Source organism: Macaca thibetana, chromosome 6, assembly GCF_024542745.1.
Source record: "Macaca thibetana thibetana isolate TM-01 chromosome 6, ASM2454274v1, whole genome shotgun sequence".
Classification (NCBI taxonomy): domain Eukaryota; kingdom Metazoa; phylum Chordata; class Mammalia; order Primates; family Cercopithecidae; genus Macaca; species Macaca thibetana.
Genome location: NC_065583.1, coordinates 12,072,829 through 12,085,076, shown reverse-complemented (window position 1 = coordinate 12,085,076; position 12,248 = coordinate 12,072,829). Strand labels below are relative to the sequence as shown.

At 44.3% G+C, this 12,248-nt stretch overlaps 1 protein-coding gene across 3 annotated transcripts in view; it reads left to right on the top strand.

The window, feature by feature from the left end:
• The first annotated feature begins 4,987 nt into the window (after positions 1-4,987).
• Positions 4,988-12,248, top strand: part of DOCK2 (dedicator of cytokinesis 2) — a 433,847-nt gene continuing 426,586 nt past the window's right edge. For 2 of the 3 annotated variants that reach the window (XM_050794630.1, XM_050794631.1), the window contains exon 1: positions 4,995-5,104. In XM_050794630.1, coding sequence (XP_050650587.1) covers positions 5,062-5,104 — 43 coding nt within the window. In that variant the 5' untranslated portion in view covers positions 4,995-5,061. Of the gene's footprint in view, positions 5,105-12,248 lie in introns of all 3 variants that reach the window. The other variant, XM_050794629.1, reaches the window with a different exon arrangement.

Below are 12,248 nucleotides of genomic sequence, written 5' to 3'. Positions count from 1 at the left end.
TTAAGCTTCTGACCCGAGTGAAGTGAAGGATAATGATGCACTCATAGGCAATCACAGTGGATACTGGCTACAATAAGGGATTTCATTTCTCTGACCTCAGTTTGCTTATTAGCAAAATGGGGGTAAAATTGGGGTAATAATGGTACCTGTCTTATGGGGCTGCTTTTAGGATGACACGAGATAATGCATACCAAGTGTTTAAGTCTGGGATTGACAGGCAGTAAGCATTCACTGAATGGGGCTTAGAAAGTGTTCAGTGAATTTGCTGCAAACCACAAAGCTAGGTAAGTGATGGAGATGGGGTTCTAGCACCTCGTTAAAGCACAGTCTGGTCACTTCACTTGTTAACATCGGGTAGAAGCAGTCAGAAGGGGGACAAGTCTAGGGAACAGTTATGTGATGAGCTTGGTTTTGAAATATGGAGACATTGATGGAGTGGGGAGGGGATGTCTAGTAGGTAGTTGGACACATGGGACTGAACTTAAAAGAAATCTTGGCTAGAGATGTCCTTTTACCCACAGTCATCCCTCACAATGTATGTGAAGTTATAGCCATCGAGAGTGTACTGCCTAATAGTCAAGTAACTGACAGATGATGTTTAATAAAATTGTGTGACCAAGATTATTGTAAATTCTTTAAGTGGTTTTAGTCAGATTTTTATGTTTGACTATTGACCTCTCTTGCCAAAAAATTTTTATGGTGCCATAGAATTGTTAACTGTAATGAAAAGCCCATATTTCAGAAACATAAAAGCCATCTCCTAACCATATGAAGTTTAAAGATTTCTACATTAAAAGCTACCCCATTAAGAAGTTAATTAACACTCAGTCAAAATTTCTAAACTTCATTTCCTTCAACTGAAAGTAGTTTTATAACTCTTTTAATATGCTGAATAATTTGTTTGTTTAACATTATTTAAGGAACAGATTCCTATTATAGCTTGTGTCACAAGTTGAATGGGGAAAAAAAATCTTCAGTGCTCCTCAAGTTTGATCTTATTTGCTTTCTGGCACCACCACCCACTCTTGGCCTCCCATCAGATACTTTATCACACTGTTGATGTGAAGTTGCCTGTTTGTATGTCAGGAGCTTAAACCTAAATCGAAAAAAAAAATTGTATTTTATATCACCTGGCTACAAGTTTATGAAGACAATACAACTGTGTATAGCATAGTGGGAGATGGCAAACTATGGTTCACAGATCAGATCTGGCTTGCTGCATGTTTTTGTACGGCCCATGAACTAAGACTGGTTTTTACATTTTTAAATTGCTGAAGAATATAGAAATAAAGGTAACATTCCATGCTATACGAAAACTGTAGGAAGTAAAAATTATATTTTATGGGAACACAGCCATGCTCATTCATGTATGCATCATTTATAGTTGTTTTCATGCTACAATGGCAGAATTGACTATTTGCAACAAGGACTGTATATGGTGTTTTCAGTGCTTCACAGTGCTGTCCAGCAACCCACTAATCACGAGGATGAGGTTACAACTCCACAGCATTTAAAGTGTATATCACTCTCTATAGTAACATTTTAAAAAATTACTAGTTCTATAGCCACCATGTCAAAAAGAAAAGAAGGCATAGTGGGCTCCAAACGTCATGCTTCTAAGGCACCGTGGAGTGTGTATTGTTTTCTTACCAAATTAAATAGTGCTATGGTTTAAATGTGACCTCCCCAAAGTTCATTTGTTAGGAATTTAATCCCCAATACAACAGTGTTGGAAGGTGGAGCCTAATAAGATGTAATTAGTTAATCATGAGGGCTCTGCATAAATAGATTAATGTTGTTATCGTGGGAGTGGGTTAGTTATTGAGGGAGTGGTTAGTTACTGTGAGAGTGGGTTTGTTGTAAAGGTGTGTTTGGCCTATCTTGCTCTCTGGCTCTTTCTCTGTCACCTTCCACCATGGGAGGGCACAGCAACAAATGCCCTTGCTAGATGTTGGCCCCTTGATATTTAACTTCCCAGCCTCCAGAGGTGTGAGCCAAATAAATTTCTGTTCATCGTAAATTACACAGTCTGTAGCATTCTGTTATAGCAGCACAAAACAAACAAAGCAGAGGAGAAAGCATTGTGTTTATTACATGTTGACACTCCAAACAATATAATAGATTAAGCACTCATCACATTTTTTCCAACTCACACAAAAGCAATGACCAGAAAAATTAGAAAATTTAAAACAATACCTCATCACAGCACAATTTCTTTAAAATAATAAAAAATGAAAATGAGACTACAACCAGAATAAGTTTCCAAGTGGCTTGTTATGCAAGCAAGGCAAAATATTTTATTGATGTTGAGTTCATTAAATCATGTTTGATTATAGCAGCAGATGGAATATATCCAGTGAAAATAAATTAGTTTAAGACTATTAGCCTTTTGGTGACACTGATTGCTTGGTTAAGAACATTGACAGCAGCATCAATAGTGAATTTTAAAATGACTTCTAGTGATTTTCCTTAGCTCTTGTTGACAAATATTACCAATGCAGCTCAGTTGTTTATTTGAGGAGTCAGTGCTGAGTTTGAAGTGAATGAAGAAATAGCTTCTATGAAAAGCCTGTGTAGAAGAACTATGGGCAAGATTATTTAAAAAGAAAATGAGAAAACACTAATTCAACACGACCTGAAGTGGAATCTGCCAAGATGTGTTGCAACTGTTCATAGTAAAAAATATCTACGGAGCAGAAAAAGGCTTTTGGAACAAATTTAGAAAGTGGGTGAAAATGTAAGATATTTAAAGCCTATGATTACTAATTGTAATATTCACCATCAGGTACTTTGTGGAAAATATTTAAATCTGTGATGTTATTTAATCAGTGGTATCAAAAGTTAATTTTATTAGCTCTTCTGGACTTTTAACCATTGCCCATTTAATAAACATTTTTTTCAGAAATAGGAAGTAAATATCCTGGCAGATCAGCATTAACATATGAACATTTGAATCAATTTCAATAAGGCACATTAACTTTGAACTCCAATAAGGTGAAATGTGATATCATTCCCATTGTATTTTTTTTTGGGCCCTACTAAGCCAGTATTACAAAAAACATTCATTCACATCATATTTTGAATTTTATTAATAAAAATTTTTAGAAGCTTGTTTTCTTTCTTTACATAAGTACTTGCATCTTACATATATATTTGATTTTGCTTTCCGGACAGCAAAGACTAAAATATTGACTATCTGTGCCTTTACAGAAAATGTTTGCCAACCTCTATTGTATAGCCCCAATTTGTAATGCTGTTGTGTTAGCTAGTTTTGTGAGTCAGATTGGCAAGGCTGTGGCCCAGTTATGCAATCAAACACCAAGCTTCACAATCTTCACAGGTGTTGCTGTGAAGTACTTTGTAGATGTGATTAACATCTTCTATCATCTATCAAATTCAATCAAGGGAGATTATCCTCAATAAATTGGGTTGGTGTGATCCAATTAGTTGACAAACCTTATGAATAGAACTGAGGTTCCTTGAAAAAGAAGAAATTCCTCCTGAGGATAGCTCCTGACTGTGAATTTCCAAACTGCTGTTCCTGACAGCCTCACAATCGTATTAGCCAATCCCCAATCTCTCTCTCTCATATATATATAACATACACACACACACATATATATGTATATGTATAATATATATATGTATGTATGCATTTATATATGTATGTATATATATGTATGTGTATATATAATCTCCTATTCTGGTCATCTGGGGGAACCCTAATGCCACTGCTGTCTGTACAAGACATTATTACCTAACTTACGCTGCTAGAAAACAGAAAATAACTGCAGATAAAACGAAATAATTTTTTGTCACTCCAGTTCAGCTGTGATACTGCCTATGTATCTTAATGACTCTCAGTGTAAGGCAGAAAGGGGTAATGAGAGTCATGAATAAAGAAAGAAAACTCAGCAAAACTTAAATTCAGCCTTATCACTGTGGATCAGACATGATTTTTTTTCTGGACAGAATCTGTTCCCAGAGCAAAAAATGAGATTTTTCGAGGAAATGTCTCCATTAGCCTAACTCTAGGGCTCTTTTCCTGGGGCCCACCGTTGCTGGCTGTGACAGCACCCTTCACCTTGCAGTGATGTTGGTAAATAGTGTATTTACGTATTTTCAGAATAAAACTTCTAGAGCTTACACCAGATTTTCCAACGGGTTTGTGGCACCAAAACGATAAAAAGCTGTAAATGGGTCAGGCGCGGTGGCTCATGCCTGTAATCCCAGCACTTTGGGAGTCTGAGGCTGGCAGATCACCTGAGGTCGGGAGTTCGAGACCAGCCTGACCAACATGGAGAAACCCCATTTCTACTGAAAATGCAAAGTTAGCCGGGCGTGGTGGTGCAACCCTGTAATCCCAGCTACTCGGGAGGCTGAGGAGTCACTTGAACTCGGGAGGCGGAGGTCGCGGTGAGCCGGGATCGTGTTTGCACTCCAGACTGGGCAGCAAGAGAGAAACTCCATCTCAAAAAAAAAAAAAAAAAAAAAAAAAAAAAGGCGGCTGTAAACGATCCACCTCCATGTCACCTGCTGTGTACATTGCCTCTCTAACCCTTAGAATAATCATATGAAGTAGGTACTAGTATCCCATTTCACAGATGAGAAAACTGAAGCTTAGAAAAATGAATTCATTTGTCCCCGTCTGGATTCGAACCCAGATCTGACACCAAAGCTCACGCTGAGGGGAGTTAAGGAAATGGTTTGTTCAGTCCCCTAGGCACGGCAATCAGAAAACTCTCTGCACTTGCGGTGGCGGTCTGGGGAGCCCCAGGTGGGGACTGGCCTCTGCCCCCCTCGCCTGGGGAGGAGACAAGGTGGGAGTGGTCCCCAAGCTTTGCGTGAAGTGGGGTGGGGTGGTGTGTCCCAGCCTACGGGGCACCAGCCTTCTAGTGTGCCCCTGCCCAACGGGAGGGAGGAGGGAGCGGGGAGCCCCGGGGAGGGAGGAGAGGGCGGGCCCTGAGAGGAGTTTGTAAAGAGGAAGGAAGTGGGGCCCTGCGGCGCCCAGCTACCCCCTGCCGGCTTCCCCACGGGAGGAGGCGAGGCCCCGGCTCAGTCATGGCCCCCTGGCGTAAAGCTGACAAGGAGCGGCACGGCGTGGGTAGGTGCGGGCTCCAGGGCGCGGCAGGGAGCGGGACAGGTGGCGGGAGAGCCGCGAGCAGGAGGATGCTGCGGGGCTGACCGCGCGGGGTGGGCAGGGCGCGCCGCCTGCAGGTCAGAGGGCGTAGCCTGCCGCGGGGCCCCGGGGCGGAAAAGCCGAGGCTCGGGGAGAGGACGGCGGGACCCCACCCCGCGCGCTAAGCACAGCCCTCGCCCTCTCGCCTGCCGAGGGAACCTGAGGCATTTCCGAGATAGGGTCAAGACTTGAGCTTGACGACTCAGCTCTTCTCGCCAGACTCAGCGTCCCCAGGAGTGCCCCAACTCGCCGCATGGGAGACTTGGCCTTATAGAGGGAGCTCCACTCTCCTCAGGCTCAGCCTTGGCCTGCCCACCATGCATACTTCCACCCCCTCCAAAGCGACACCCATCTGCCTGCTTCCCCTGTCTGTTCCTTCTGGGTCAGGTGACTCCCGATTTGGCAGGGCATCCAGAGGGCAGCTCAAGCTTGGGGGATGGGGCTGGACGGTGGGGTTCTCTACTCAGCCCCTAAGAGCCTCTGGGGAAAAAGGCTCCCGTCCAGGTGGTCTGAGGGTAACCCAGAAGCTAGCTTTGTCAGCCTCAGCCATCTAAACTCCCAGAGGCCTCTGCCTGGAGCTCAGGGGCGGAAGTGGTGGCTGGGGGAAGGGAGGCCTCAGGTGCTACTACTCTCTCTGAGTGGCATCCGTGGTGCAATCTTCATGGACTCACTGTGGTTTTCAAACTTCAGTATCAATTAAAAAGTCACTCTGGAGCTTCCTACACAGGCAGATGCCAGACACCATCTCAGAAACAAAGATTTAGCAGGTGAGGCATTGGAAGACCCAAGCGCCCAGAGGGATTCGATGCAGGGGGTCCCCAGGCCGCTGTTCGGGAAACACTGCCCTGGAGAGATCAGTAGTTATCCACTCAATTACTGGGCACCGGGCATGGGGTGGGGGGCATTTTGATATGAATGGTTCCCATCCAGAGAACAAATAATAATTCATATCCTCAACGGGCAGTTACAAAGTAAGGAAGGATACAGCTTCTGCCCTTGAGGAGTTATGTGGAAGGCTAGAGGCTTAGACTGGGAAGTCAGAACTGAGTTGAAATCAGGGTCTGTTTCCTCATCTATAAAGTGGGAATGTTAATAATAATGCAGGTTTCATGAGACTCTTGTAAGGATTGAATGGGGTTATGCATGGAAAGCATTTAGTAGTGTGCTGGCTCAATGAGAATTAGAGATTGAGGTCAAGGGGCTTACCTAGCAGCTTCAGAACCAAGAGACACCAGCACCAAGATGCACCCTAATGCCAGATTCAGGACAGTCATGCCTTATACTGTAGTGTTTCATGGTTTGCAAGACCAAATGTCATGCAGTCTGTGTCTGACTTCAGAACCCGCATGTGAGGCAGTGTATTATTCCCACTTTACAGATGCAGTAACCAAGTTAACATCACTTGGAAGCAATGAAGCTGGGCCTTAAATTCAATTGTCTTCAGACCCTAGGTCATGGCACCAGAAAAGCATCTAGAAGGGAAACATCATGGGTAAAGGCAGGGAGCTGGCATCCCTGCAGTGTGTGGGTCAAATAATAAATATTCTGCTTTGGTTTTAGTATTGCTTTTAGTGTTAAAAAAATTGCAGAGGTAGATTATGGCTAGATTGTGAAGGGCTCTGAGTGCCAAGCTTCGAAGTTTGGATTTCCTTCTGTGAGCACTGGAGGTTTTGAGCAGTGTCATCTGGAAGAAGTTAAATAGTTAATTAGGACAGGAGTGGGGATTGGACTTAGAATAGAAGGAAAATGGGTAACAGTTTTACCTGTCTACTTTCTGCCTGGTTAATCTAGCAGGAGGTCACTTATAATCAACATTTCCTGTTAACTTTTACTAGGTTAATCCACTCTGCCTGAGGCTCTTGTCAGTGAAGAGAGCTTTCTCCTTTCAGGAGAGAGGAAAGGGTAGAAAAGGAGGAGGTAGAAAGAGAAACTAACAGTATCAGTTAGGGTTAAGTGTGACTAAGGGTGACAGTAAACTTGCAAAATTGTGGCCTAACTAAACTGCAAGTTTATTTATGTCTTGCATAGAAAGCTCAGAAATGGTCTGTGAAGAGGTGGTAAGGTGGCTCATTCTGTATCTCACACTGTATCCTTGGCATGTGACTTCTGCCTTCTGAGCCACACAAGCTGCTTAAGCTTCGGTTATCAGGTCCACCTTCCAGCCAGCAAAAAGGATGCAGGAAAAAGAAGGTCATGACTTTTCCGTTTAAAGACATTTACCTGAAGGCACACTTGACATTTCTTCTTACCTCCTATTGGCTAAAATGTAATCACATGACTGACTATAGCTGCAAGGGAAGCTAGAAAATGTAGTCTGTAATGTAGGCAGCCATGTACCCAGCTAAAAATTAGGAGTTCTCTTCATAACTAAGGAGAGGAGGAAGAATATTGAGGATGATGTATTAGTTTGCTAGGACTGCCATAGCAAAATACCACAGACTGGGTGGTTTAAACAACAGAAATGTATTTTCTCACAGTTCTCGAGGCTGGAAGTCCAAGATCAAAGTACCAGCAGTGTTGGCTTGTCTTGTGGCCTGTCTCCATGGTTTGCAGATGGCTGTCTTGCTGCCTCTTCATTGCTTTCTGTGCAGGCACACCCTTGCTGCTTCTTCCTCCTGTCATGAGGACACCAGTCATATTGGATTAGCATCCCACCCTAAAGGACTCATTTTAACTTAATCACCCCTTTATCTCTGAATATGCACTTATCTCCAAATAGGAGTACATTCTGAGATGCTGATACTGGGACTTCAGCATAAGAATTTTGGTGGGGACACAAGTTTGTGACAAATAATCTGTGGTTTCTGGCATGGTATTTTGGGACTATAAAGAGGGCTTCAAGGCAGGAGTCCTGAGACAAAGGGTGAGGGTAGAAAAGAGTTGTTTACCCTGAAGCTGAGCCTCCCAGACAGATTTGTGTGGGACTCTAGCTATTCTTGTAGGGGAGGGAAAAGCTTCTTTCTGCTACTGCATCTTGGGTTTTCTGTAAATTAGACTAACAAAAGACTGATGAACAAGAGAAAACAAACAAGTTTATTAGCGTGTACATCCTGCTTACATATGGAGTACTCAAAGGGTTGGTTTGAACTTGAGCTTATACAGCATCTTAGCAAAAGTACAATAAAGGTTTAGAGAAGTAGCAAGACAAAGGAGGGTTTTAGGCTTCCCAGGGCAGCAAACTGTGGGAAGGGAAATATATGGGGAATCTAATGGAAGATAAAGGATTATTTGTGCAGGTCCATCTTGGAGCCAACTTTGTCTTCTTCATGGTCATAAAACTTCCCTGGGAGAGGGGATTTATGGCAGTCCTTATTTCTTAGGAGTTTCTTCAGATAAATAAATATCCAGGAAAGCTTCTTTCTGTACCTGTTGATTCTTATGTGCATCCAGCTCAAAATAATATGCCCTATGGAAGTGGCATATTTTGATCACGTTTTGATCAGAAACCTGTTCTGTATGCAGCTTCTCTCTAGCTATGGTTTTACACCAATGTGTGGTGTTGAGGAATATTTGTTGGTTTCTTCTGAGGGCGGTGAGGGAGAATCTGTTCCAGGTCTCTCCCCCAGCTGCCAGTGGTTTGCTGGCAATCTTCAGCATTCCTTGGCTTGCAGAAGCATCGCGTTGATCTCTGCCTCCATCTTCACGTGGTATTCTCATTGTGTGCGTGTCTGTCTCCACATTTCTCCTTTTAAAAAAGACATCCAGTCAGATTAGGGCCCACCCTAGTGACTTCAGTTAAATGTGATTACCTCTGTAAAGACTCTGTCTCCAAATAAGATCATATTCTGAGGTACTGGGAGTTGGGTCTCCAATGTCCCTTTTTTTTTTGGAGGGGGTGGGCACAATTCAAACCATAACAGGCTCTGCAGAAGCAGAGAAGGGATCTTTTTCACATCTTGGTTGGGGAATATGGAGGAATCCATGACCAGCCCGTGGTCCAGGGATGTGGGTGATGCTGTCATAGCCCAGTACCCTGGACAGAGCTGATCCATGCACACTGACAGACTTGGAGTGGGCAATGTGTGCTGGCGTCATTTGCAGCATGGATTTTTGTTGCAGGGAACAAAATCTAGGCAAACCAGTTCAAGGAAAATGTGTGTGGTATGTATCTGTGGGAGAGCAGGGGGAAGTGGTGTATTTTAGGGTCAGAAGAATCACATGGAAATCCAGGAAACAGGAGGAGCCAGGCCTCGGAAAGGGCTTGAACTGAGGCAACCCTGGAATCCTCTGCCTCTCCTCTCATGGCTTCTCAGCTTCTCTGAGCATGCCGGCTCTGGTCTCCTTTCTCTCCCCACCACCTCCCTTTGATTGTATTGCTCTTCATAGCTGATACTCTAACACCACAGTGGTGACCCCAGGATGCAACCCACCCCTCTCTGCACAACCTTGCAAGTCAAGCATCCACTTAATCTTCTGTGTGTTTATTTGTTCAAAGTCCCAATAGAAGGGAGTGGCAGCTTGATTTCCCTTTGTAAGAAAGACCACCCAAATCAGAGGTCATTGCCAGCCTAAGAATGGGCCTCACTCTGGTGAGGATGCTGCCCCTGGCAGGTCTAATTCTCTGTGACTATGAGGTGGGGTCACGTGGCTTGCTAGTCATCTGGGTCATGTGGTTTGCTACTCATCTAGCAGGAACCATGGGTGGGGACTGATTCTATGAGTGGAACCTGCATTCCAAACACACCCAGGGCAGAACTTCACTACAGAGGGACCAATTATACTGCTTTTATTGCCAAAAGCAACAGTGGAAAGGATAGAGAGCATCATTCACTCATTAACTTGTCCATTTGTTCACTCATTCATTCTTCGTTAACTTCTTAAATACTTGTTGGGTCTGTGTGCCAGGCATTATGCTAGTCACTGAGATTACTAGAATTAGGCCAATATGGCCCCTATCCTTCTGGGGCCTATAGTCTAGTAGGGAAGATGAAAGAGAACTTCATGAATAAATCAGTAACCATATAATTACAAATTGTGATATGTGCTATTGTAATATGAGTGAGAATATTAGGAATGGTCTTGAATTAGATGATGTGAGAAGGCCTCTCAGGCGCAATGGGGAAAAGAATTCCAAAGCCAGTGCTTGGAGGGATATTAATACATGCATCTTTGCTACAGTGGCTGACTGTACCTTTGGACTGGTCCCCAGAAATTAGTCTGGTGAAACAAAAATACATGGATTAGACATCTAATTCCTTCCTACCACCAATTCTTAGGTGCCGGGGCTTCCTACTTTCAGATGCTTCAGCAACTTGAGGCTGTTTAGGAGTGCCTGCTGGGCTGGCTGTTTGAGTTCATGTAAGGAGACTGTCCTAATCCGTAGTTATATGGGCACCTCATTAGTCTGTGGACATCTTGCCCCTAACCATAATGTTTGCATTTGAATGAGCCTTGAAGACAGATTGTGTTTTCTAAGCTCTGCTTCCTCCTGAGATCAGCATCCTATTGCTGCTGTCTGTTGAGAGAGGAAATGTAGTCACCATACTGCTCTGCTAATTTCTGGACCTTTGGATTTGTTGGGTTTTTTTTTTTTTTTTTTTTAAAGCTTACAGGCCTTTAATCTAATAGTCAATTACACATGAGTGCCGCAGTTTGTGCTCTGCAGCATACGTTCTGCAAATGGGGAATGATAGTGCTATCACCACGCAACTCCAGAGGAGTCTGGATAGAGACACCACAAATGTTCCCTTTAATAGGCACTTTCTCCTTTCTTCCCCCTTCCCTTAATTGGTGTGAACTGAAAAACAGGCTGAGTTTGCGGGCTGCTTAAGTCTTACTCTGTTGTTAGTTCTCCTTGGAGAAAGTCATTCCTTGTCACCCTGCCCCCCACCAGGTCAGCTTCTGCTTTGCTTTAAAGTCATGGTGGCAGAAACTGAGGCTGGAGAAAGTATGACCGCTAATGTGGGCACTTTCCAGAGTCCTCTCCGTTCATCACTCTAGGGCAGTGGTCTGCAGACTTTTCAGCACCAGGGGCTGGTTTGGTGGAAGACAATTTTTCCACAGACTGATGAGGAGGTGGGGCGGGGTGGGAGGGATGGTTTTGGGATGAAACTGTTCCACTTCAGATCATGAGGCATTAGATTCTCATAAGGAGCACACAACCTAGAACCCTCGCATGCGCAGTTGACAATAGGGTTCCTGCTCCTGTGAGAATCTAATGCCCCTGCTGACCTGACAGGAGGCGGAGCTCAGGCCAATGCTGGATTGCCTGCTGCTCACCTCCTGCTGTGCAGCCCTGTTCCTAACAGGCTACCAACTGGTACCAGTATGTGGCCTGGGGAGTTGGGGACCTCTGCTCTAGGGCACTCAGTTCCCTTGATGGCACATGGCCCCTTGGATCACAGCTTAAGCTAAGATGATGGATGGAGACATAGGTGGACAGTATGATGTGCACATTGTCACAGCACAGGGTCCGAATGGGGCAATAGGCATTTGTTTGGTTGAATTAAATGGTGCAATGCCAGGCCTAGTGACACCCTGACTGACATGGTGGGCTGCAGCAGCAGGGCCATACCAGTGTCAGCTGAACCTTAAGGAGTTGCCTGGAAAGTGGGTTTTTGCTGCTGGCTTCCCTGGTGGTGGCAGTCAGGGAAGGACCCTTCCAAGTAGAACGGATAGCCAATGTAAAGAGGAGGAAGCCTCTCTGATGTGTGGGAGGCCAGTGTGGCTGCAGTAGAGTAAGCAACGCACAGAGCAGTAGGAAATGGATTCTCTGAGAGAGGTCATAGGGAGCAGTACTTTGTAGGTATTGTGAGGCTTTTACTCTGAATGAGGGAGGGGGACATTGCAGGGTTTGAAGTAGAATTGTAGAACGACCTGTCTTATGTTTTAAAAGGATTGAGCATAGTAGTTTTATGATGAATTAATCAGGAGGAATTAAATGTGGTAGCAGGGGGACCAGTTAGGCAGCAACAGTGATAACTCAGGCAAGAGATGGCGGTGGCTTGGAGCAGGAGGGAACAGTGGAGACGGTGAGATGTGCTTAGATTCGGGATGTATGTGTTGTAGGTCAAGCAAATGGGGTTTTCTTCTTGGAATGGATGTGGGTATGAGAAGGAGAGAGGAGCCA